This window comes from Peromyscus eremicus, chromosome 15 (genome assembly GCF_949786415.1).
Source record: "Peromyscus eremicus chromosome 15, PerEre_H2_v1, whole genome shotgun sequence".
Classification (NCBI taxonomy): Eukaryota; Metazoa; Chordata; class Mammalia; order Rodentia; family Cricetidae; genus Peromyscus; species Peromyscus eremicus.
In genome coordinates, this window is record NC_081431.1 from 38,927,630 (window position 1) to 38,954,849 (window position 27,220).

At 49.8% G+C, this 27,220-nt stretch overlaps 1 protein-coding gene across 1 annotated transcript in view; it reads left to right on the plus strand.

The window, feature by feature from the left end:
* Lhx4 (LIM homeobox 4) overlaps positions 1 to 27,220 on the plus strand; it is a 40,673-nt gene that overhangs the window by 479 nt on the left and 12,974 nt on the right. The window contains exon 2 of the mRNA XM_059280990.1: positions 16,879 to 17,050. Coding sequence (XP_059136973.1) covers positions 16,879 to 17,050 — 172 coding nt within the window. The remainder of the gene's footprint in view (positions 1 to 16,878; positions 17,051 to 27,220) is intronic.

Here is a 27,220-nt window from a genome sequence, read left to right on the forward strand (position 1 = left end):
TCCAACTTCACCCTAGCCGGCGGGAAGTTGGAGAGCGCGTCCCGGGTACCCAGGGCTGGTTGTGCAGACGCCCCCTGCCACACACTTGGTTTTGGCAATTTGAGCACCTGGTTAAGTAAGTCCCCAGCCGCTGCTGTCCGAGGCACCCGCCGCCTGTGTCGCCGCCGCTGACAGACTGCTCCCTGTGAGCGAATGCTCTCGCTACATTCCAGCTAGCCGAGGAATGCAGCGGCGAGAAGCTCTGGAACGAAGTTGTGGACTGGGCGTTCAGCCTTTGCTTAGGCGAGGGTAGGCAATCTTCGCGGCGCGGGTTTGGAAGAGGGAGAGACTCAGATGTGTGGGCACTTGGCTTGCTCTCTCGATTTCTTCCAGCGCCTGCAATTAGCAAGGGCCAAGAAGTTCGGGCAGGTTGCTCGCCCCAGATTTCTATGTATGTAAGGGTGCGGGTGCGTGCATGGCAGAGATTTTCCGGAAGGGAATCTGTCCGTGTTTCTGGCTTCCAGACAGAGAGCCAAAGAGAAGGAATCTATCTGTACAGAGATCTGAACAGGTCCTCAAGCTTAGCGCGCGCTTATGGGCTGCTTAAGTCCTGACCCACCAGAAGCTGCATTGGGCTAGGTACCCCTGAGCACCCTAGAGAGATGAAGGGTTTCCTCCTTGGGCTTGCCAAGAGACTTCCGCCTATGATTGCTTTAGTGGTGCGTTAGGGGTTTAAGTAAGAACAGGCTCACCCAGGGATGGAGACTACCCGTGACTAGGGCGCAGCAGCGCGCCCTCCTGCGCCCCGGCTCTCCATCGCAGAGGCTCTGTCCCAGCATAGCTCAGGGCGGGCTGTCTAGCCAGCGTCTTGAGCTTTGTTGGAAAGTTCTGGAGGAGAAACTGGAAGGGATAGCTTCATTCAAACCTGTTTCAGGTTGTTCCTCGATTGTAGCCAACCATTTTTTCTGTCACCTGTTGGCAAACAGTTTCAAAGTTCGCTGCACCGTGGAAAATTTACCGTTAAAATATTCTACAGGCAGTATTGGCGATTGCTTCCATCAGCCCCCACATGGAGACCCTGCAGGTGCTCAACCCCTGCGCAAACAGCAAGGTGAACCCTGGCCAAGGTGCTCAAGTCCTGAAACTACTTGTAGCCGAGCTGCGGGAGTCAGAGCAGTCTGTGAAAAAAGAAAGGATGTGTGGGTGTGACTCCGGTCGGTCCTCCGCACTCCCTGCACCCTTATGCTGATAACTTAGGTCCACAGATGTTCGGTCCTTATTCTGGACTCTCCTGTGATGGTTTATTTTTGGGCATGTGCAAAATTCAGATTGTCTTGACTTTTGTTCCCTTTGCCCAGGGATATTGAATGTCAGGAACTCACTTTGCTAAAAGGCATGGAAATCACCTTGGCTTCATACACTTCGCCAAGGCTCTGAGTCTGAGCCCATGCTATGGAAAACTTAATGAGGTAAAGAAAAGAACTCTGGGCACGGGGTGGGGGGGGAGGAGAGAAGAGAAGAGAAGAGGAGAGGAGAGAGAGAGAGAGAGAGAGAGAGAGAGAGAGAGAGAGAGAGAGAGAGAGAGAAGTTACTCTAGAATAGCTCCCTAAGGCAAAACCAACCAAGAGGGGGCGGTCAGTCCTTCCTTTTGTCTTTCTTGGGTTCTGTGGAAGAAAGAGAAGGTAGGTTGGAGGAGGAACCGGCCAAGACTGAAGGGTCCAATCCCGGGAGACTTCAGGATTTTTTTTTTCTCTTAGCCCTGTGTCTCCGCTCACAAGCAGTTCTATCCACCAGCTTTAAGCTGTGACTGGGGGGAGGGGGCAAGCCTCCTCTTCCCTAGGTGGTAGGACTTAATGGTTTAAGAATTAGCGTGCTGGAAGAATGTGGGGTACATCCTTGGGCATGATGGAAAAATAAGTGTAACCCCAGGCCTGTGGACTCTCTCAACCCCTGGAAAAGATACAGCACAGACTCTTTCACATGAAATGGACCTTCCAGTGGGCCAAGCAAGTTTGGCTCAAGCCTCCTTACAGATGCTCGAGCATCTACATTTCCATCTCTCAGAACCACCATAAACTGTGTACTTGGCAGCATTGTATAGATCCCTAACCTAGGTACCCCTGGTGCCCTGGACTCTAGGGACATTTTAGGACTTTAAATCCAGGTCTTTTTTTTTGGGGGGGGGGTCTGTTTGAGGACTGGTATAAACACATTCCCCTCAGGAAAGTGTTCCCCTCGAGTAGTAATTCCCTCCCTTCCCGGTCTGCCCAGGACACTATATGTGCTTCTCTGTCACAGGTCAGTCCTTAGGTAGGCTCCTGTTTGCACAGGGGCACTCTTTGTGCTTCACCCTTCAGAGGTTCCTGCCTGGCTGCGCAGCTCAGGTGGCCTCAGGCAGGATGCCGCCCGGCTCTTCTCTGATAAACTGCGCCTCTACCAGCGGCTGTCCAGATGTTGGCTACAAAAGATTACGGAGAGAGAAGGCTGGCAGTGATACCCAAGGCAACCCGGGGTAGAGAAGCAGGGTCCCTGTTGCTTAGATTTCCCTTGGGTCCCAGTTTTCTCTTCGGGGCCGGTGCCTTTTACGGAATTCCAAACCACCAGTCCTTAAGGTGGGTGACCTTTGGGTTCCTTTGATGACACCCGCGAGGTCACTTCCTAGAGCCTTTTGAAAGGGTTCCACGTAGGTGTCTTTGGTGGGGGGCGGTGTGGATGGTTCTCAGCACCTGCCCCGGGCAGCACCTTCAGGTGTGGTGAGCGCTTCCGGTCTCAGTCCCCACCGCCACGCCATTTGGGTCCGGTTGGTCCCCTTCCCGCACTAAGGTCTGTTAGAAAAGTTCGGATGCCTAGGAAGGTGGGGAGCATTGTCTGCCCCTTGCCCTGGGTTTTAACCCCTCTTCACATGTCTTGCTCGGCAACGAGGGAAATTTCGGGCGATGGACACCGGCGATCTGGGGATTGCTGGCGGACAAGTGGGGAAACCGCTGCGGGAGAAGCAGAAGGACCAGACGTGTCCCGAGTGGCGGCCGTGGTAAAATCAGGAGCAGCACCTCTGCCTCACTGCTTCTCTGCAAAAAATAAGACTGTGAGCCCTCCAGAATATCCAAACAGTGGCAAGAGGCGACTCTTCTTTGCACTGGGTAGGCTCGAGATGAAGAGCCCCACCGCCTGCGCTTGCTTCCCAGAGACTCACTGAGGTGCAGAGCTTTCCTGCCCTAGTCTGTCTAGTCCGGAATCCTACCCCCAACCAGTGTTTACTACCTTGACTGCTGGCTTGGGGTGAAGGACCTTATTTTCCAGGTCAGGACTTCTCTAGGAAGCGCTCTTCCCTCGTTATCTGCTTTGTCTCCCTGCGGGAGGAAGACCCCACAAAAACTGAACGTAGATGTGGGAGAAAGTCAACAGATTCCGATACAGAATTTCAGCCCGGTACAGTGCGGTGCAGACCTCCCTTTCATTCTCACCAAAACAAAAACAAACAAACAAACAAACAAACCACTCAAGACGAGCCTATTTTATTTTGCTGTTCAGGCTGGTTATCCCGGCTAGCGCTTCAAGCCTGGGGAGTCGTGTTTTGTCTTCCCTAACCACCGAACCCTGTCCAACCCTCGGCCAGACCTGTGGAAAGAAGAAAATGTGACCGCAGCAGATCTAAGTTAGGACAACGGGTGTCCTGGAGCGTGAGAGGGCGAGCCCGCTCTGGCTGTCCCCTTTGGGATGGCGGTGGGAGCGGAGGGAAATTTGGGAAGTCACGGGCCCCTTCCTCCCAGGCTGTAGATTTAACGATTAACCCTCATCGCGGACGCGGCGGTGGAGAGGGTGGAGTGGGTGAAGGGCAAAGGTCTGCGCTCAGCAGTTCCTCAATGTCCCGGGAAGTTGCCGAGCGGGGAGTGAGGCAAGGAATCCGGCCCTAATTCGGCGCTGGCTAATTTGCTTGGCTGCAGTGGTGTGAGGCGGGGGATGGCATTGTTTGGGTCCGTTAGCGCGACCCGCGTGACCTCTCACTGCCCCGCGGGCACCGTGGGCTGGGGTGGCCTGGGCGACAAAGCTGGATTCCTTCCCGCGCACCTGCAGGCGGCTCGTGCTCCTGAAAGTGTGCGCTCGACTTGTGCCCTGGGTTTGGGGACACTCCCCGGTGCAGGCAGGTGCCGCGGTGATTGTCCTTCGGGACTTGCGTCGGGGAGAGCGAGGTGGAGGCGGAGGTCGCTCGCGGGCCTGAGTGGGCAAGGGTGGGACTGTCTGAGGCTGCTGCGCCCGGCTGCGCACCCGGCCTCCTTTCTCTACCCTCGGCTCCGCGCGCGCCTCCTCTTCTGGGCTCCTTCCCGCACCCAGAGCGAGAAGGTGGCCGAGCCTGGGGCGCGTTTCTTGCTTCTGAGCTGTGGCCGGGACTCTCTCCGCGAGGGAAGAGCGGCTCGGGCGACCGTGAGCGTGGTGCCCACGAGGCCGCGCGCGCTCGGGGAGCGACCTTCTGTGCTGCCCGCGCCCAGTTCGTGCCCAACTCCGGGAAAGACCGAACCGAAGCGTAGGCGCCGGCCAGGGCCTCCCGCAGGATGTCGCCGTCCTGGGAAAGCGCTGCTCGCCTTCTGGAAGCCACGGCTTTCTCCAGCTGCCGGGAGGCGACCCGCAGCCCCGTGGCACTGCGGCTCGCACTTTCCGCAGGGTTCGAGTCTCCACTCCCCTTGCTGAGGACTTGGAGAGGGCTGCACCCCCGCGGCCTCGAGAGAAAGCAAGGTCTGTAGGTGGACAGTAGGTGATGCTGGGCCCGTCGCCGGCCAGTTGGTAACCCCAAGCCCGGGAAGGCGACCACGCCGGTCGTGGGTGACACACACGTTTCCAGAAGGCGGCGCCTGGCTTACGACCTGGCACTGGCTTTATCCTGTGCCACGCCAGGATGGCCTTTTCCTAGCCTGGACTTTAACAGAAAAATTTAAAGTTATTTTTATACAACAAGGGCAGCGCGCTTTTAAAGAGACCCGAAGGTGCAACTAATGACAAAGAATTATTAGGAAAGCGGGCATAGGATAAAAACGCAGGAAGTTAGGGGAGGGAGGGCAGGCGGCCGAGCCTGCCTGGACCACCTCCACCCTGACAAAGGAGGTTAAGGCAAGAATGTGGCTGAATGCGGTGGGGATTAGGAATCCGGGAGCCCTCCAGACGTCGTTGAGACCCCCACCCCGCCCCGCCCCATCTGACGGCAAATTCCGGAATGGTTTTAAGACCCAGTCTTTTTGCAGGTGGAGCGAGAACTGGGGAAGGTGGGAAACCCACAAAGCAATTTCTTCCCATTGAGTAGACAAAAACATGGGCGACAGTGTTTGAACAGTGACCTGATGACCCCGCTGACCAGGTGTAGAGAGTCTCAAGTCCTAAATATTTGCACTGTCCCAATTTCCCATTTGCTTCGGATTTTAGTGCGCTTTCACTCCACAGTACAGTCAATTAGCGATTACTTACCACCCGCATTAGCGGACGGACGAGCCGGAGAGCGGGAGAGCGCCCAGTGCGGCGGAGGCAGAGGCCAGGAGCAAGGGCAGGCGCTTGCAGTTCTGCAGGAATGGACAATTAATTAACTGGGATTAAGGGTACTTTCTGTTGCGTTAAGAAACGTCCTTTGAGACTCCAATTTTGGGGCTGACATGGTGACTATTTGGTGGATTTCTCTGGCTGGGAAACACGTGTGCCCTTCTAATTGAAGACTTGTGGATGGGGGAGGGTGGATGGGGTTGGATGGAGGGATCTTATGTCATTTCTTGCAATTAGGAAGATTTATCAAGAACAGGGCTGAGAAGCTTTGGGTGCACGACGCTGATGAGGAAGAAGTAGTGAGTGATGTTACTCACTTTGGGAAACCCAAGGTTAGAGAGACTCCGAAGCTTGCTGTTGCGGCACTAGGCGCTTCTGTAGGCACTGCGGGTTTGGAGGTGGCTTGATTGGGGGCCCGATTTACCTCTGCGATGATTTTCTGCCCTTTCTCCCTGCCTTCCTCCCGGAATTGGTATTAGCAATGCCCATAATACAGATGTATGCAGACAGGGCCCAACCTGGCTTGCTGGCTTAAAGGTCCTCTTTCCTCTTGGTTAGTCCCCTCCCCATCTTCTTCCACCCCTCCAATGCTTAGAGAAATCTTTGCAGGAATGTGGAGCTGAAATTTACTGCACCTGGGTTTTCTTAGAGGAGTGTGCCAGCAACTTTGAGGGCCTCGAGAGCCGCCTCCTGTCCTCAGGATCGGCAACACGACACAAAGTGTCAGGTGTGGGACATAAGCTGCCCCTGGCGCTGGCTCCCACTGTTGTATGTGGCAGAAAAATCAACTGCAAATAGATGCGGCCTTTTTTTTCCCCCCCTCAGTTTTATAGGGGCCATCATCAAAATAGAGCATGTATCAACCATCTTAAGGCCGTTGGTGGTGGTAGATAACCAGACTGGGTTTAATTGGCAAAATTGAAATTGATTCTCCCTTACGAAATATACTTGGAGTTAACTGTATTAGAGGGAGACTGGATGGTTATCCTGTGAGGTGAGTCCTCCTCCTCGCTTCTGCTGCTGTTTTCCGAGATTTCCTTTTTCCAGACTTCCCATTATCCTCTCTCTGTCAAGCTGGGTCTAGCCACAGATGTTTTACCGCAGTACCTCACCCCTAGATGCCCTTAAATTATAATTTGCTTTAATTATAATGTTGGGGGGTTAAAGGATTGGTTCTGGGGATAGACAAATAGAGCAAAACTTCACAGCCAAATTAATTGGAAGTTTCTTCTTATGAGGGAGAGGCTGCCAAACATATGGGCTATTGCTACAGAATGTGACATCAGAAAAATGCTGTGTGGAGATTTAGCAATGATTAGATGGGAAAGGGGAATAGAAATAGGGATGTATCTCCAGCACCGCCAGACAACCCCGGATTTGTTTAGTGTATTTTTCTGTTTTATTTATAGTTATCAGAGTATTTTATATCCCAGGGAAGGATACTAATTCCATGGCAGTGTATCTTCTGGAAGATAATCTTTTCTCTGCAAATACACATGACACTCCAGTGTTGTTTGCTGTGGACTCATATGAAAATATTATCAAGATTACAGCTTTAAAATGGTAACATTGAGCTGATTCCCCAGAACCGGCTGGGGCTTTTGTGGTTGTTGTTGTTGTTTTGATTTTTTTTTTTTTTTTGCACTGTCTAAGCAGACACAGAACAAAAGAGGTTTTCAAAAAGACCTCAGACTGCCAAGTAAACAAATAAGATCTATTGGGGAAAGAGGACTAGAGAGACTAGAAGGACACCATCATGGGTCACTTCTGGCACCAGGGTTGCCTAGCTCTCTTCTAGTTGGTAAGACATTTGTTGAAACAAACTAGGGAGGGAATGAAGGAATTAGTGAACAAGATGCTTGTAGATTAATATATTTAAAGCATGGGAACAGATATAATCATCTAGAGAATATGATTATCTTAAATGTGGTGCCAATTTTTAAATTGGGCTTCCCCCCCCAACATTTCTGTGGCTTTGCCCTTTCTCTCTCACCACAAAATATTATGATGATCAATGCATCTTTTCTCTTTGTTTTTAAATAATTAGTATCAGAATTCTGTGCTCTAGTAATGCTGTTTTTGAAATTACTTTGAACTAAGTTATGAAAATCACTTACAATTTTGACATTTTAGAAAACACACTAGACTAAATAAAAACATTAAAAAGGTAACTATAAATAGCTCAATAAAAATTAACTAAATGTCTTTAGTAACAAAGAGTCAGGAAGAAGGCGGGGAATGCCACATGCATCTAGTCACAATTTGTCTCATATGACCCAACCCCGGGTCTTAGGCATCCTCGTGGTAAATTGCTGGTTGAACCAGCCCTTGGTTCTATAGGCCACAATTGTCAGACAACTTAAAAGAGAGTATGTGATTCAAAAGTAGGATTTTATTGCCAGCAGTAATGGTGACACCTTTGAATTGGAAAGTTTATTTTCGAGACAAGTGTCCAGGCACAAAACTATAATTTAATTTCAACATGGCTTTATCTCTGATCTATGCTCAGAAGACTTAGATGTTTCAGAATTCAGGGATGAGTTGGCCAAGTGTCCTATCACTTGGTATGTCCTGTCTTAGCGCATGGGGACACTTTAGAACTGGTCATTCTCAGAGTGAACTGATGAGGATCCACATTTGTGTTTTTCCAAGACCAGGATTAAAGCAAAACAAAACAAAAACTAAACCAATACAAAACAAAACAACAACAAAAAACAAAACCCAAAAGACAAAAAAAGTGAAAGGGCTCTCCGCTTTGTTCTTAGGGAACATCTCTGACCATTGTTTTCTCCTCCTTACACAGAAGGACAGGAGTGCAAATTTTCAAGAAGAGAGCACGCACAATTCAGTTGTGTGTGAATTTCCTTAGTGCCCGTTTTGAAGAGTTAGTAAAGAAACTTAGGTTGAGTTTTTTTTTGAAACTTATATCAACCAACTACTTACTCAGGTGGAGTTACCTATAAAAGAATTTGAGGAGAAAAGTCTCAGAGAGAGGTGGTTTTGGTGCTATCTGTGGAAGCTAGGGCCTTCAGTCAGCCCCAGAAACTGTCCTGGAGACAAAGAAGGTCCTAGTCCTGATTAAGCCCCCGAGTATGTGCCCTTAGGGAAGACCCTTAGTCTCACGACCTTCTAATGATCTCCTTCCAATGGTGTCTGGAAATAACTGAATGACCATGAGAATTTGAAAGTAAGTGACAACATTCAGAGGTGACCAGAGACTAGACCCACAGTTCTTACTTTGCAGATGCAGCAGCTGGGTGAACTCCTTGATGTCCCAAGATGACCAAACTGAGTGAGAGTAGTATTGTGAGGTCCACAAACAGGGAACCAAGGAAGCATCTTCCACATAGCCCTTTCTTGAAAGCAACCAGGAGAAATCCCATCTGACCATCAGACTGCTGAGCCCAATTGTGAGAAACTGGACTCTATCCATTCAAAAGGCAGTTAAAAAGCAATGCCCCATAAAGACTGCAAGTTCAGATTTTGCAAAATGTTAATCTGGCGTCAGAGCATGGTCAAATGGACATTAGCCCTATCAGGACAAACTAACTTGCTTTAAAAACATCAGAGCCATGCATCAGCATTGTGATTCCACTGGGAAGATTTAAAACTGTGATTCATTTCCCCAGAAAGGCGAACTTTTTCAAGTACATTTTAGAAGGCACTGGTGGGTGTGTTGGAGTCTCCTTAGTGATTTTTTTCCCCCTTCTACACTGTTGACCTTCTGTGACCAAAGAGATAGAAAACATCATTTTTTAAAAGAATTAAAATCGATCCAGTAAACACAAACCCTCTGAAATGTTTGCTGGTGGCCTCTGATTCCTTGAGAGCAGTTTCTTGAAAGTGAAAAAACCCACAGGTAGGGGATGAAAATGGACAGTGCTCTTTAGATAGCACAAGAGGGCATGGATGATTTGATCTGCCACAGACCACATCAGACCTTTTGGGCTCTTCCACTTCTCAGCTTCCTGAAACTCCTGATGGAGGAATTCGGGCCTTAAAAGAACAACCCACTTTCTGTTGGACCAGTCTGTAAACTAAGCCTCACTGGGCCCTCCTATAAATACTTGAGGAGCTTTGAGGGCAGGCTGTGGGTCTTGTAGACTCTTGATGAAGAAATAGCTTATGAGCTAGGCAGTGGTGGCTCACACCTTTAATCCTAGTACTTGGGAGGCAGGGACAGGTGGATCTCTGTGAGTTCAAGGCCAGCCTGGTCTACAGAGTGAGTTCCAGGACAATCAGGGATGCACAGAGAAATCCTGTCTCGAAAAGAAAAGAAATAGCTTATGGTTCCAGGGAAGATTCTATAGTCTTTTGGACATTTAGATGTCCCTAAGAACAATGTTAGAAGTTTCACATGTTCACTAGAAGTGCGAAGTAATGTTTTCCTTGACAGTACCTGAGGTTGAACTTGGAGGCTCACACATGCTAGGCAAATGCTCCGCTGCTCTGAGATACAGCCCCAGTCCTGAAGCCATCTTGATGCTCCTCAAATATGTAAAGTCACCTTGTTCATGACTGGCTATGAGATCATGGAGAGGGGAACTAACCACTGGGCAATGGTCATATAGAGCTGGGTGTTCCCTGCTCTTTGGCACATGTGATCACAATCTGGCAATAACAGACAGGTGCCATCATTCCCATTTTATGCATAAGAAAACCGAGGCTCAAAGAAGTTCAGTAATTTTCTCGCATCTTGGATCTGTGTATAAATCTGGCTCCAGTCTCTAAGAAGGCAGACCTAAGGATGTGGAGGTCCAAACTTGAGACAGCATTAAAAGCTTTCAAAATCACCCAGGAGTTTTGAACTATCTGTCTATCTATCTATCTATCTATCTATCTATCTATCTATCATCTATCCATCCATCCCTCTATCTCTCCTCCCCAAGAGCTTTCTGTGTCTTTCATGCTCACTCCCCCAACCAACAGTGCCCTTGGACCAGTAGTGGCTTTTTTCCACTATGCTTCACTTCAGGCTTAGCTTTTTGCCAAAATGGCAATGCCTTAGCCTATGTATATATTCATGCTTGTATGCATTGCTGCACATGTGTGCACATCTGTGCAAAACAGGTGGCCTATTTGCACTTGTGTACATGTGTACATCTGGATTATATGTGTGTTTTTAAGTATTTGTGAGTGTGTGTATGTGTGTGTGTGTATGTGTGTGTGTGTGTGTGTGTGTGTGTGCAACCTTTGGCCAGTGGCTCATCTATCTTCTAGTCACTCTGCAAAATATCAGTTTCAAGACTCTCTCTCTGCCTTCATTTCCCCTCCATAAAATGACAGAATTGAGCCAGATAAGGCTTGTACATAGGTGCATGTGTCTCAGGATGTGTCTTTGTTTATCTGTGATTGTGTTTCTCTGTGTGTAGATGCACATCTCTGTCTATTGAGACTATGAGAGTGTGGCTGTATGTGAGGAGATCTGCGTGGGTAATTAGGGTGCCTATGTGTACATGCAGCTGGACCTAAGTCCATGCCTGGGTCATGCCACTCTGCAGGACTGCTCTGGTGTGTGGTTCAGCATCACCGTTTCCTTCTTTAGCTATCTCGGAGTTTCTGCTGTCTTTCCAAGCCCGAGTTTGCTGTCTGCAGAGACCATCACTGCAGGACACACACTGTGTATGACCTAGGATTAAAACTCCCACTTCAAATGAAATGATTCCTCTTACTGGGAGTTGACTTTACAGATCAGAATCTGTCTTTAGTGACTCCAAAGATCTTCTTAAATTCCAGTCTCCAAAGGAGGACTTTGAGATGTTTCTAAAAACTGCCAGAAGTTGAGCTTACTAAAGAGCTGGAAAGTCTCATGCCTCTAAAATGGTGTGTGCAGCTCTGATTCTTGGTGGGAAGGTTGCATGACCTGGTTAGTCTCTCCAAATCATAAGCAAACAACAATAATAATTCCATATACCAAAAAAGACATTGTAGCTATTTGAAAATCTTGCAGATAATTTTCATTTTTTTGCTAATCGAATGGGGTTGTGTAGCCTAGAATGTGGGGTCTGAGTTCCCCAATCGGCACCTTCTGAGGGGAAGGATGGGTCTGAACTTGACAGGCGCCATCAGCAAAAGCCAGCTCCTCCCAGCTGAAGAGCTCTTCGTGGACAGGGTCTTCCTGGCTCCCAGGCCTTCTGTGGGCATTAGGTATCTATCCCATGATGAAACAAATCCTGAATGTGTGTCTCAAATATTTGCATTTGCTCAAATGTTAGGTAGCACAAGAGTCCATTTCCTGTCTAGAAATGTAAGGTGGGTGGGTGTGGGGGAGTCAGTCCCCTTCAACACTGTCGGGGGGGGGGGAGTTAGCCTGCTTTAACAACCAGTTCAGCCAGGCTTAGGCTCTGGGCACACTGCTGACCCGGCAGGCATTTCTTCATCTGTGAGGCAGGGATGACACAAACCTGCTACCGTTTACAGCAGGCCCACCATACTTGGTTTTACTATTCTTACTGTTGCACATCCTGGGTCTTTCCAACTGTCCCTAACTTACTTTTACTTTAAAAAATTTCCCCTTTTCTGTGTCTCCATCATGTCTCGGTTGATAGCAGAGTACATTTGGAAAGGCCTTTGAACGTAAAATGTGCCCTTAATCTATACCTTACATTTGTGTCAAACCCAAGGGTCTAGTTTGGTTCCCAGGCCTCCTCTGGCCACCCCTGGTTGGGTATCCCAGCTTGACCAGCTGTGATGTCTCCTAGCTGCAGACTGGATCGCTTGTCAGCCTTTAGTGTTCCTCCGCGCTGTGCCCTGCGCTCCCGCTCCGCTCCGCTCCGCCGCTGCTCCCTGCATACATTAGCCCTAATGTATTCTTTCTCGAATACCCATCATATTAAGTCTCCCGCTAGGTACCTTGCTCGAAATAAATTTTATGGCAATACATCCTCGCCCTCATCACATGCATTTGTAGGTTGGAGGAGAAATACAGTCGTATCCTACCCTCAAACAATTGGGGGTAGGCTTAGGCTGTGGTCCTGGGAAGCCAAGAGAAAACCCGCTGCGACACCCAGTTCCCCTGTTCCGGAATCCTGCGGCTGGCTCCCTCGCTCGGTTCCACAAAGAAGTCCCCGGTGAGGCATCGTGACCCAGGCGTCACCAACTCTGCTGAGCAGGGCCCATGCCCGGCGGCGGCAGGTGGCCGGTGCAGCCTTACACAGCAGTCAAATGGCCACCGGCGCTGCACCGTGACCCGCCCTCAGGGTCCTTGTTCAGCTTCAACGGGCTCTGCATCTTTCTGTCCTTGGCTCACTTACTTGATCTAGGAGGCTTCTGAGTTGTCTGCCTCTCCCTGCCCGATTTGTGAGAGCGGCCATCCCTGCTAACCTCCAACCCAGCCCCTCCACTTCAGGACAGGACCAGCCACTGTCCCTTGCTGGAGGTTTGGCTTGAACTGGCTATCCACCGCAGGGCTGTGCCTCCCCGCAGTCTCTCCTAGCCAGCACCTTTTCCAAGCCTTCCCCCGCCTCTTGGGGGCTGGGGTGCACTCCCTGGCGGCCAGAGAGAGAGAGCATGCGAGTTGCTGGATAAATACTTTATGGCCGGCAGGTAATCCCTCAAGTCTTTCTGGGTTGCCCTTCGATGGTCATTCTTTGCATCTGCACCGGAGGGCAGTGAGTTTGTGGAGAAATGCTTATGAAGGCCCAGAAAGACGAAGCCGGCAGACACACCGGCAGGACTTCGCATGCCTTAACGTGCTCCTGTATCTTGTAACCACAGAGAACCCCATGGAGGCCGGCTGTGTACCCTGCCCTCTCCTGACTTTTTCCCAGTGTTGATTCTTTCACAGCAATAGTCCTGGGGCGCATGCCGGGGGCCGGTGTACGTGCAATATTGGTCCCATCTCCCCAGTTTTCCAAGTAAGGAGCTGAGGCAGAGTGGTCATTTGTCCAAGGCGAAAAAACAGCCAGTTTTCAAACTCAGGCAGTCTGGTTCTAGAATCCAGGCGTTAACACTGTCCTTCCGGTCGCTCTTGTTAAGTCACTATCACGGGCAATTAGAACTCTTCCTTAAGTACTTACCAGCTAAAAACTGCCTTTCTCACAGAGGAAAACTAATTTTGTTTGAGACAAGGCCTTGCTATATAGCCTAATTTCTCAAGCTCTCGATCCTGCTTCAGTTTCCTGAGTGCTGGGATATCAGGTGTGCATCACATTCCTGGCTTGGAAAAAAAAAATCTATGAAGTAGAAAGAAAAAAGAAATCCTATAATGCAAACTGGGATAGTTAGCGAGTGTGTCCATCCTGTGTCTCTCCTTTGTGGTAGTCACAGAGCAAGGCACACACTAGTAGATCTGATTTGCAAACAAGTACTGGTGGTATTTAGGCTCTGAAAGGGACAGGTGAGTTTGGGGCTTAATTAGATTCAAGGTGGCCACTTGGGTGTTACAGGACTATTGATGATGTTTAGCAAACATCCCAAGTTCAAATAAGTATCTTGATAGTTAAGAAAACTTTCTCTGAACATGATGTTTGTAAGACATTTTTTGTTAGCATACGTTAATACATAATAATGAGTTTCATTGTGAGCTTTTTATACACATATATAATGTATTTTGATCACATTTGTTTGCCCCATAGGTCCCTGCTCCCACATTCCCTTTCTTTTGTCTAATAGTCACCTTCCTTCCTTCCTTCCTTCCTTCCTTCCTTTCTTCTTCTTCTTCTTCTTCTTCTTCTTCTTCTTCTTCTTCTTCTTCTTCTCTCTCTCTCTCTCTCTCTCTCTCTCTCTCTCTCTTCCTCTCTCTCTCTCCCTCCTTCCCTCCCTTCCTTCTTTTCTTCTAACAGGATCTCATGTCATCTAGACTAGCCTCAAATGTTCTCTGTAACTATCTTTGTAATGTTCTATGTAGCTATTCTTGAACTCCTGATCCTCCTGCCTCCACCTCCCAACTGCTGGAATTACAGGTACACCTAGCCTCCTTCTACTTGCAGACTTATTTTTTATTAGTTAATCAGTTTTATTTTATGTGTATGAGTATTTTGCCTGGATGCATGTCTGTGCACCATGTACCTGGCTGCTGTCTGCAGATGTCAGAGGAGGGTATTAGCTCTTCTGAAACTGGAGTTAAGGATGGTTGTGAGACACCGTGCATGGGCTGGGAACAGAACTCTGGTCCTCTGAACTGCTGAGCCATCTCTCTAGTCCTGTCTTTTTTTCCCCCTTAGAATCTGCTCAGTCCTAATTTCATTATTTATGACTGAATGAAAACTCATTGTGTAAATATACCCACCCCCTTTTGGAGACAGTGTCTCCCTATGCTGCTGTGCCTAGTCTGGAACATGTAGCTTAGGCTGGCCTCAAACACAGAGACCTGTCTTCTTCTGCCTCTTGAGAGGTGGGACTTAAGGCATACACCATCACACTCAGCCGTGTGTGTGTGTGTGTGTGTGTGTGTGTGTGTGTGTGTGTGTGTGTGTGTATGTGTACACTACATGTGTGCAGGTGTCCACAGAGGGCTGAAGAGGGTATTAGATCCCCTGCAGCTGGAGTTATGGGCAGTTTGAGAGCCTCCTGATGTGTAGGTACTGGGGACCAAACTTAGGTCTCTGAAAGAACAGGAAGTGCTCTTAATTGTTCAGCCATCTCTCTAGACCCATTTCCTATTTTCTTTATCCATTCACCTGCTGATGGACACTTAGGCTGATCCCCCAACTCAGCTATGGTGAATAGTGCTGCACTAACCATGGCATGAGGTGTCCACTGTGTGCTGCCTGTGGTTCCTTAGGATATATCCGTAGGAATGGTGCAGTGGCTAGGCATCCATCAGTTCTAGTTTTAGTCTTTAGGAACATCCACAGGACTTTCCATAGTGGCTGCATTAATTTATATTCCCATCAATAGTGTATGGAGTTCTCTTCCCACCCACATCTTCCCTGACATTTGCTGTTCGTTTCTCCATGACAGACATTCAGCTGAGAGTGAAATCTCAGTGGCTATGTAGATTTTGATATGGCGGGTTTTTTCCCTCAATGTTTTCCCCATGCTGACATTTTAAAACTTGTATCTCACTCTTGAGCACGGCATGAGTGGAGGAACATGCAGGATTCATGAGCTGTTTGGATTTGGTACTTTCGTCAACATTGTGGAGCACGGAGGGAACACGGGAACCATTTCGGGCCAATGTTGGTAGTGAGAGCTGGAGCAGTTGCTGTCTAGTAGATAACCTTGTGGGATTGTCCTCTTGTGCCAGGCCTGCTAATTGGTGAGAGAGAAACACTGCTTCTGCCCCTGAGGATCCTTCTTCCCAGTGAGAGAAGCTATGTGCATGCAATTAGCAAAAATTAATTATAACAGAGAAGGGAAACTTGTAGATGTGAGCTCCATGAGTGCTTATCTGGAGGAGACTAGAGGTGGGCCAATGCTTGGACCTTTATGCTTTTAGTCTTCCTATCTGTTACCTCCCGTGTGTGTGTGTGTGTGTGTGTGTGTGTGTGTGTGTGTGTGTGTGTGTAGGGGAAATAACTGGAGACACTAGCACGCTTTGTTCATCCAGCGCGGAAGCCTGATCATTTTACAGATTTTGGAGTAGTGGTCCAAGATATTTTCAAACCTCCAGGCAATCCCTTGATAGGATTAGTTGGAAAAGCAGACCAGGAATCGCTGAGGAAAAGGATGGAGCAGTGGTTAGAGTTCAGTTGCAGGCATCAGAACCTACTTTCCTTATTGTAGTAGACCATGGTCCATTATCAGGTGCTGAGTGACTTTCAGCCTGGAGGAGCCAGCTCACTCCTGAGCTTCCAGGGATAATGCCCACCCTCCAGAACATCATTGCCTTTGCCATGACTGTTCAGGGCGTTTGGACCACAGCTCCTCATTTCCTCTACTAAGACCATATTGGTATGATGCAAGGCTATTCCTCAGCTGTCTTCCATTTCACTCAGGTCTGAATTTCTTTCAGTACCTCTGATTGGTGGGCTTCGATCAACTCAAAACCCAAACTGGGAGTTGGGGATGTGGCTCAGTGGTAGAGTATGTCCAGCATGTGTGAGGCCCTGGATTCCATCCCTGGCATTTCAGAACCCAAGCTGGAAGGGAGTCTAGAAAACCGATGTGTGCCTTTCCTGCCTGAAGCACAGGCAAAAAACATCACCGGGGGCACAGGCTCGGGCCAGTCATGGCATCTTTTTCAGTTCATGAAGATGCTGAGATTCCCTTGAGCACCCTCAGGCCTGGACCTTGGCTTAACCCCACTCCTGATAGCATTTGCTTTTTAGGCCAGATGTTCTCTGTCCATGCCTAGACACGGTGCTTTTCAATACAACTTCTACCTAGTAGTGAAAATGTGGCAGCCTGGGGGGTTGAGTCCATGAGGCATCCATTTCAGGACCTGGTCTGGCTGTGGAAGGCTCACACTGTCTCTCTCTCTTCTCTCCATAGAGATCCCCCAGTGTGCTGGCTGCAATCAGCACATCCTGGATAAGTTCATCCTGAAGGTCCTGGATAGACATTGGCACAGCTCCTGCCTCAAGTGTGCAGACTGCCAGATGCAGCTGGCTGACAGGTGCTTCTCCAGGGCCGGGAGCGTCTACTGCAAGGAGGACTTCTTCAAGTGAGTCACAGCCTATGCTCCTCACTTGGCTGCCTCTGCCTTCCCTGGGCCAGTGGAGAGGACAGGGAGAGTGCAGGGTCTTCAGTTCCCGAGGAGCTGAAGGAATTCTGGGCATGCCCTTTGCTGAGGTCCCCCTCAAGCCCATTGCTACCGTCTGGCCTCTCTGGGGCTCTTCAGAGCGGGTTGTAGCAGAGGGCACAGGCAGGGCTTTGCATGAGGGACTGTGCTTTCTGTCTCAGGGAGTTGGGGTTCAGGGTTTGCCAAATCATTCTCGGGGCGGGGGGACTCTCAGAGCAAATGCTTTTAGTTTATGCCCTACGCCTGGAGGAGTGTTCATGGCTGTTTCCTTGGCTGCTTTCAGGCCTCTGAGGTGAGGGAAAGTTGCTTCTGAGGGATCTGAGCCAGGCTCTATGGGTTTTGTTGTCTGGAATGGAAATACGTGAGGAGGCAGTCTCATATGATAGTTAAGAGCCCAGCCCTGTCTGGGTTTGAAACCACTTATTGGCTATGTTCTTTTAGTCAGTTGATTAACTTTGGTGTACCTTAATTTGCTTATCTGTAGAATGGGGCTATAAATAGAGCTCTTCTCTCACATTGGCTTTAAATAGGGGGATATATGTAAAGTTTTTGAGAGGAAAGGTCACCTGACATTGGTTCTCTAGGCTGTTCTGGACTTTTCATTCTGGGATTGAGTTCATCAGGAAAAACTTGCTGGGCTTTTGGGTCAGGGAGAGTCTCCCAGAATTTATTTCCTGAATCCTAGTTCCTTCCTAGGACCCATTCATTACCTAAGGCGGATGGTTTAGTCAACATGGACTGTCCAACCCAAGGAAAACCAAGCCCAGGGGTGGGGGTGGGTTGAGTGACACATTAGTGACCCTGAGCCTAGTGCTCACTCACACAACCCCCCCTCCCCCAGCTCCATGAGAGTAAAGCGGGGCTGCCAGGGAGGCTCACCCAGTCCCGAAGCATTTGAGACCAATGGCCAGCCATACAGGGGCAGCACACAGCCTCCTGGTCACCTGTGTTCTGGAGACAAGGAGGAGAGATAATGGGAGACACTGAGGTTTCTCTAATCCCTTTCATGAAATATTACCGACCCCGTCTCTTCCTTCCTTTGTTTTTGGAGGGGACCATCACTGCTTCTCCTTCTTCCCATCCTCCTCCGGTTTTCTCCACTTCTGACTCCTCTGTGTTTCTACTCTTTCACTCACGCTGTGGCTCAGCGGGTGACAAAGTCTCTGTCTTGGTGCCTCAGTGATGCCTTGGCCAGGCAGCCTGGCAGTCCTTATGGAGTGGATTCCTTCAGGAGTGTGTGTGTGTGTGTGTGTGTGTGTGTGTGTGTGTGTGTGTCTAAGGAGAGCTAGAGAGGCTGGGGAAGGGGTGGCCTCCTTCTGTGATGAGGGCAACACCCTCTAGTTTGTCCCTGCACTTTGGGACAGCCTCAGAGAGCTCCAGAGGTGAGACGAAGTCTAAATTACCCTCTCAGACACGGAGAGACAGAGCTGGGGCAGGTACTGAGAGCTCCCTGGACCAGACATCACAGTCCACAGGGACTCTGGCTGGTCTAGCCTGGCAGGTGAGGGTAGCAGGTATGGTAGAGGCAGAGGCTGCCAGAGCCTTGGGTTCAGGGCTTCCCCATCAGAAGTTCCCCCTGAGCCTCTCAGTATTGCCTGTGGGGCCTGTCTAGTTTTGACAGTGTCTAGCTGGCTGTAGCTTGAGAAAGGGAGTGGGACACAAGGGTTTGGAAGAAGGAATAACAAGGAAAGAAGGTCTCCCTAAGTCCAGGAGGGGCTTAGAGTGGGGGCAGGGGAGTGATCACTACAGGCCTTCTTCACTCAGGCCACTACCCCAGCAGCCCCTGCCTCCATGGTCTCCCCACACCATGGCTCTCACTTGGCCCCTTTCCTGGCCTGGTAGGAGTAGCTTCTAACTGGCTCTCCCCTGCTTCCTGAAGTCCAGAAGCCTCTCCAGATTGGCTGCCTTGACTCACAGCTCAGGTCCCGATCTCAGCTCACTCTTTCTCCAGGGCCCCTTTATCTGCAGAACTGACTGGTGGCACTCTCCGAGGCTTTGGCTCAGGGCTTCTGGTCCTCACTCACTGCTTCCTTGTGGTTCTTCTCCTGCTTCAGCACATGTTCCAGGCTGCTTCCTCCTCCGGGCAGGATGACTATACTCTTAAGGGTGACTCACCCCACTGTGGAAGCTCAGAGAAAAGTCCTTGATAGTAGGAGCCCTGGAGAGGCATCACACCCTCTCCCATGGTCCCCTTCTCCTACAAGGCTGACCCAGGCAGGCTCATTCCTCCTGAGCCTGTCTTATCTTCCTTGTTGGCTGGGGACCTGTGTATTCCTCCACATAAACACCCAACCTTTGCCCATAGACCATTGCTGGGTTTGAGAAACCAGTAGTAAATTCCACAACAGGGTTACAAGGGCTTTGGTGAACAGTTTCTTCTGTATTTTGCTTGGTGTCTTGAGAAACACAGCTGTAATGATTCCCTTTGTTCTGCAAGGCAGCTCTGCTGAGCTCAGTCTGGGTTGGCAGGGAGGGAGCTAGCCACAGGTTCAGTGCTGAAGCAGGCCATTAGCTCTGTGAGGGGTGCTGTGTGGAAGGAACGTCAAGCCAAGGCCATTAACCAGAGGGGAAGATTGGCAACTTCCAAGTGTCCAGTGAGGAGATTTGATTTATGCATCTCGCCCAATTCCCTGGGACTGAGGCTTATTGGATGATGCTGCAGACCCCGTCCCAGGTAAGGATCGGGAGGGAGCAGGCTGTCAGTTAGAGTTGTACTTCCCATCGCCTGGTACTTTAGGATCTGCTGCCTATTTGGGGCTCAGGGGCAATCTGCTCCTTATTATAGCTCATTAGATGTCACCTGCTTCCATACAAGTAACTGCTGCCTAGAGAAGCTTAGGGGTGTGGCAGGAACATTCCCTCTGGTCACATTTGGCTACCAGAAGTCTCACCTTTGGGAACTCTGCAAAAGGAATCAGTTAGCACGTACTGCAGTGTGTTCTCTGGTGTGGAATTTGGAAGACACTGGTCAGAGCCAGGGAAAATCCTTTCTCTGTGCTCTTTTGAAGGAACAGAGGAAGAAAACCATGTTTTTTTTTTTGTTTTTGTTTTTTTTTGTTTTGTTTTTTTTTTCCTGGCAGCTGCTGCATAGCCCTGCCCCGAGACGGGGATACGACTCACCTGCTCTGCTGACCCTCACTGTGGTTCTAAGTTCCTGGAATAATAATAATGTTTGCCCACAGCATGGGGCAGGGCAACTACTTTATTGCTTTGCATAGCCACAGGGAAATTCCTCACTTGTGTTCTGTATGAAGTTTGCAAGTCAAGAACGTAATGTGAAGAGTGAGTGCCCTTGGAAGCGTGTATTATCTCAGCAGCAAAGAGTGGGAACTGAGAGAGCCACACCGGTCAGGACTTGGCTGTCCTTCCACCAGGGAGCTATGGTAATACTGGCCACAGGCAGCAGGGGGCGATGTTGTTGTAAACCCAAAGAAAGAACTACTACGTGGAGGTTGCATTCTTTTCTTACTGGGGTTGTTGACTTCTGACCTGCTCGCTCAGTATCACAGGTTGATTTTTTTTTCTTTTGTTGTTGTTTTTGCTTTCTGGGCCTTTAGCTTCTCTTCTCCAAAGGAGATAAAATCTTCAAGCCCAAGGGGAGAGGTACTAATACATAGAAATGGGGCTGTGTAATTCACTGAGTCCAGTCAGGGGCGAGGAGAGCCACCCTCCATGCAGAGGGCACCCTAAATCCTGTTGTACTGCATTCATTAGGCAAGTTCTTTCCAGACTATTTGTCCAACTTGTCTCCATGTCTCAGGGCCAGAGCCTGAGGAGAGTAGGGGTGTGGGGGCCCTTCTGAGCCCACGCATCATCACCATCAAGGTGGCAGGGAGCCCTGGGAGTTTACCAAATGAAGCACAGTGCACCCAGGAGCTGGCTTCCTACACTGGTGCCATTAGACAGACCGACCCCTTAACATCTCTGGGCTTTGTTGCTTTATTTAGGAAAAGTAAGAATTCTGATGTTACTTGCTAGAGAAGATCCTCAGTGCACAGGATCACTTTGCAAAATGGAGTTGTAGAAGCAGATTGGTGACCCCAGATGGTGCTTGATGGTGTCTGTCTTATCTTTTACTAGCTGCTTGTCTGAAAAACAAAAACAAAAACAAAAACAAGTACCCAGCCTTCCTCTGCCTTTGAAGAGCACACATTGACCTCTAGAGTGGGGAGAAGGTAGTGGGAAACCATGTCCACACAACACTAGGGGCTTTGTGACTATTTCTGGGTACCTGGCCCTGATGTGGAGGGTATGGCTGTTAGAGCCCCCCTTCTGGGCCCGAGCTGCTCCCACCTCTCCTGTTCTCGCTCCTTCAGCTTTGAGAGCATCTGGTAGAGATGACCTGTATCTGCCTACAGTGGCTCACGTCCAGATAGGGCAGCGAGCGGCGTGTGGGAGGGAGTTAGCAGTGTGTTAGATGCTAAGCCACAGAGAAACTGGTCCTGTTGATTGATGTAGTTTGAAAGAGAAAACAGGATGCTTATGATGTGAGAGAAAGCATGGCTGTGGAGTGGAGTGCTGTGAGGTTCATACAGCATCCAGGGGAAGGGAAGACTTCAAGGTCATTCTGCGATGTGGGGAGCATCGGGCTACCCTGGGCCACCAGGGGTCTGTCAGGGGCTGTGGGAGACAGGCTTGGGCTTTCTAGAGTGCTGGGATGCTAGAGGGCTTCTATCTGAAAGGTAGTGCTTTTAGGGGGGGATACCTCCCTGATCCTGCAGCCTTCGCCCTGATAGGTAGCTAAGGGACTCTCCCAAGGGGCGAAGGACACAGCTCCAGGGAACTATGTGGGTGAGCATTCCCTCTGCCTCACCAGCCCCTCCCCCAGCCAGTCAATCTCCAAGTGGCTGTCAGCCAAGGGCAGGTAGGCAGCGTCCTTGGGGCTGTGTGATTTATCCCTGCGGTCCGGGACGCTGCGTTGCAGCATGCTGGCTATTTGGCTGCCACAGGGTGGTTTTGCTGGCTGTGCACAGGTCTTCACTGGTGTCCTCCACCTAGTCTCTCAGTGACCAGAACCTCTCTATTCCTTAACTGATTTGCATATGGGCTTGTCTTTAAGAACCGAGGTTGGCCTCTCCTTGGTGGGCTTCTTAGACCGTGTAGGAGTGAGGCGTTAATAATCCAGGATCTGTGTGAACTTGAAGCATCAGACCTCGCTGAGCCTCGCTTTGCCATCTCTAAAGTGGGAATGAGAGCATCAGTCCTTCTGAGTTACTGTTAGGGTTGAGTTAGAGGAAGCAAATGCTAGCCACTTACCATTATGAGTGCTTCTCGTCAGGGTAGTGATGTCTATGCAGTGGTAGGAAAGAAAGAGAGAAGGCTTGTCCTGGGGGGGTGGGCTGGGGTGTTGAGACTGTAAAAAGCCCGGGGCCAGGCAGGGCTCTGGGCAGAAGTTGTGGCCATGATAGGTCAGATCCTTGGAGCCAGTTTTGATGTGGATGTAGGATGGGAGCCTGTTGCTTTAGACTGAGAACATTCTGGAGCTGGTTAATGGTTGTAGATGCAGTCTGGGGCCAGACTCTGGCTCTGCCATTTGTTTTCCTGATAACTATACACTTGCTGGGAGACAGACAGACAGACAGACACACACACACACATAGGCACATCAAACACATACACACTACGCACACCACACACACACCACACCCTCCCCAACACCACATCCCCACACACCCCCATGCCCACACCACACACACACACACACACACACACACACACACAGAGATGAGGAACCTGCAGGCCTGTAGGCAGGAGGGTCTCTTTGACATGTGGCTTTCCATAATTTCTGAATAGTTTATAGCCTAATTCCCTTGCTAAACAAATTAAACCTTTTAAGGTAACGATCAGATGGTCCTGATAGTGCCTGTGTGCATGGACATTTGTAAGACTTGAACACACTGGAGGGACCAAGCCACAGTCATTTGTGACAGCCAGTAATCAAGACAGAAGCAATTACTTAGCCCAGCAGGTCCCCCTGGGGACCAGCAGCCATGTATCAGGTGGTGATGAGCCCAGGATTATCTGTCTGACCACCCAGCTCCCTTGAGTTCAGCTGTGCCCTATGTCCACCCTCCAGAGCCCAGCCTCCCGACATCTGTGGATATCACACCCCGGGATCTCCTGCCATGGGGGACGCTTTGTAACTAAACAGTTGCAAATCAGTCCGGGGGGCAGATGGCACTGGGCTGAACAAACAGGTCCCCAAGCATGGTGGAGCTGGGTGACGCAGGAGTGGCAGCTGTGGGCAGCATCAAGGCCAGCAGCAGTCCAGGCAAGCCTTTTTATGCTCTCCTTCGCTCTCATGCCTGCCTATTCAGGTGGCAAGCCACATCAGGCCATCTAGAAGCCTCCTTGTCATGCCTACTGCCGCTGTCCCACAGGCTCCTGGTAGACACTTCTGCACTACCAAGGCTTCCAGACAGCCACCCTTTCCCCTTGCAGCTCCATCAACCCACCCATCCCTTCCTGCCAGGCCCCTCTCTGGTCAACTAACTCCCGCCACCTCCTGAAACTTTCAAGCTTGGCAATCCTGGTCCCACAATCTGGCTCCCGTTCATCTCCTGCTGAATCTCTGGCCAAGGTTACACCATGGTTGTCAGAGCCAGTGTCTGATTTGTGATTCTGTTGCTCAGAGAACTTTCTATGTCCCTAGAATCCCACTTTGAGAGGGAGAAACAGAAGAGGGTTGGAGTCTGTGGTCAGTGTTAGCGGTGAGCAGAGGGGAAAAAAAAATCCTGAGGGACTGGGTGGCACTCTGTCTCCGAGTTCCCTTTCCACTGTCTGCCAGTGTCTGCCAAACTACTGCAGTTTGGGACTCAGAGATCAGCAACCTCTGGCTGCAGGAAACAGGGTAAGCGTGTAAGGTCTACAGACTATCTGTTCACAGATGTATGGGGTACCATGATTCTGGTCACAGCCTGGACCCTGGCCCAGGATCAAGTCTACAAGGTGAGTCTTCTGCCCATGGTTGTTGGTAACAGCTGAGCCAACCCCTGGGCAGATGCTGACCAACACAGAGTGACAAGGGTCTTTTAGGCCTAGGGAAGATGAGTGGGGGATGAAGGGGTTACTGTGCACCAAATTGATGGTTCCAAGTCTCTTGCCATTGGGAATACTAATAATAACACCTGCCTACAAGGGCTGTTGAATGCTTTAGTGGGGTTATTCAAATGACATTTCTGGGTGCATATTACATGGGCAGTGGCCAGACACTGGCTTTGACAACCATGGTGTGACCTTGGCCAGAGATTCAGCAGGAGATGAAGGGGAGCCAGACTGTGGGACCAGGAATGCTGAGCTTGGAAGTTTCAGGAGGCAACGGGGGGTGAGGTGACCACAGACAGAGAAAGGCTTGGCTTCTGAAAGCTTTGGGGGTGCAGGTTCTCTGTGCCCCATTCCTTCTTAGGAAGCGCATATGGCTCTAGCAAGGCAAGAGAGGACATGTGGCCTCTGTATTCCTTAGTTTTCTCGTCACTGTGGTAAAACGCCCAGCAAAAACAGCTTGAGGAAGGAAGGGTTTCTTTTGGCTGGTGGTGTAAGAGTCAGTTACGGCTGGACAGTCACAGTGGTAGCAGCAGGAGGCAGCTGGTTACATTGTGTCCACAGTAGTAGCAGCAGGAGGCAGCTAGTTACATTGTGTCTACAGTGGTAGCAGCAGGAGGCAGCTGGTTACATTGTGTCCACAGTGGTAGCAGTAGGAGACAGCTAGTTACATTGTGTCCACAGTGGTAGCAGCAGGAGGCAGCTGGTTACATTGTGTCCACAGTAGTAGCAGCAGGAAACAGCTAGTTACATTGTGTCCACAGTGGTAGCAGCAGGAGGCAGCTGGTTACATTGTGTCCACAGTAGTAGCAGCAGGAAACAGCTAGTTACATTGTGTCCACAGTAGTAGCAGTAGGAGACAGCTAGTTACATTGTGTCCACAGTGGTAGCAGTAGGAGACAGCTAGTTACATTGTGTCCACAGTAGTAGCAGCAGGAGGCAGCTGGTTACATTGTGTCCACAGTAGTAGCAGCAGGAGGCAGCTGGTTACATTGTGTCCCTGTCAGGAAGCCGAGATATGAGTGCTGGTGCTCAGCTCACTTTCTCCATTTTATTCAGTCTGGGACTTCCTGTCCACATTCAGGGTGGGGCCTTGTTGCTCAATCAGACCTTTCCAAAAAGACCGTCCTAGTGATGCCCAGACATCTACTTACGTGATGATTCTAAGTCTAGTCAAGTTGACAAGGGAGATTAACTCAGGCCCTCCCAACTCTTTCTCACTATGAACTGTGTGGTCTTGGGTAAGTCATTACCCATCTCCGGGCTCCAGTTTCCTTCTCCCTTAGGTGATGGGGTTGGATTAAGTTATTAGTTCTAAGGCTTCGCAAGTAACATTCATCTCAGAATAACAACGCTGCATGCTATTTATAGAAAATTAAAATATCACATTAAGCCGAGCAGTGGTGGTGCATGCCTTTAATCTCAGCACTCGGGAGGCAGAGGCAGGTGGATCTCTGTGAGTTCAAGGCCAGCCTGGGCTACAGAGTGAGATCCAGGACAGGCTCCAAAACTACACAGAGAAACCTTGTCTCAAAACAACAACAACAACAACAACAGCAACAAATCACATTAATGGTCAGGCATGGTAGTATATGCCCTTAATCCCAGCACTTGGGAGGCAGAGGCAGGCAGATCTCTGTGAGTTCAAGGCCAGCCAGAATTACACAGTGAGACCCTGTCTCAGAAAAACCAAGTAATAATAATAAAAACCCAAATAAAAAGCAGACTGTGGGCTAAGGAGATGGCTCAGTGGGTAAAGCGCAGGGTGTGCAAGCATGGGGACCCGAGTTCTAATCCCTAGAACCACGGAAAGCCAGGTAGAGTAGTGCACACCATAATCCCAGCCCACCCGTGGTGAGAATCCCCGGGAGCTGGCGGGCCAGCTCTCCTAGCATATGCAGCCATCGAAATAAAGAGTCCCTACCTCACGTAAGGTGGTAGGCAAGGACTAACACCCAAGACTGCCCTCTGACCCTCCACACACATGTGCAGCATCTGCATGACCAATCCTCTTGAGCATGCACGTACATATACATACTGCACATACATTGTATACACACATTTTTAAAAAATGAGATCGTGAGGCAATCCTGGCACTGTGGGAATGTGACTATATGATTTCATGCCATGAGCGGTGCTAGATCCCCATCCCAGAGGCTCTCCTGTACTCTGGTGTCAGCCTCCTGCAGATGTGACCCCCTTTTTATGTGTGGAGCAGGCTGACCATAGAGCGGGCAGAGCTTTACGTGCCCATGACATGGTTGTGGCCATAGAGTGGGTGGTGATATATGTTGGAAATATTGGTACATACAGTAACAGTAAATATCAGCAACTCACCTGTCAAGTGTGGTGATAGATAAAAGAAATACATGTAGGGAAGTGTCAGCCGATAAAAAAATATACAGCCAGCAGTAAATCACCGCCAAGCAATTAAAGCATAAAATCAAGTTAGGCAGTATTTTGTTTCCTTCGGATGGCGCATCAGGAGGTGGCAGCTCCCGCTCATGGGAGGTTGAACTGGGGCCTGGCTTGGTGCCCACTGCCTGCCTCCCAGCCGCCAAGCGTGAGGGAAGCCCTTAGGAAGGGCTCTAGGATCGAACCCCATCTCTGTGGTTTTCAGCTATGAGGCCACCTTACCCACTTCTCATCTTTAATGAGTGGCTATTGTGTGGCTTGTGTGGCTATTCCACATATTCTTGGAACCCAGGCCCTACTCTGGGAAGGGGACACAGCTCTAGAGATAGGATGTCAGTGGGAGGATGAGAGCTGACTGCTGGATTTAGCAATACAAGGCTATCCGTGCAGGCTTGATTGGCCGGGCAGCTCACTGACAGGCTGACTTCAAGAGAAGCTTGGCTCAGGAGCACAGGAGTTATCAATTCTAGACCTTTTCTGAGGAGTTTGCTAAAGGAGGGGGCTGTGTAGAAGGTGGGATGGGGCATGGAGTTTGCTCTAAAGGGAAGTCGAGGCGTGGGTGGTAGATGGGGACTGTGCAGGTCAAGTATCAGAAACAGTGTCATGTGTCCTGTGTGCTGAAGGGAAGGATCAAGG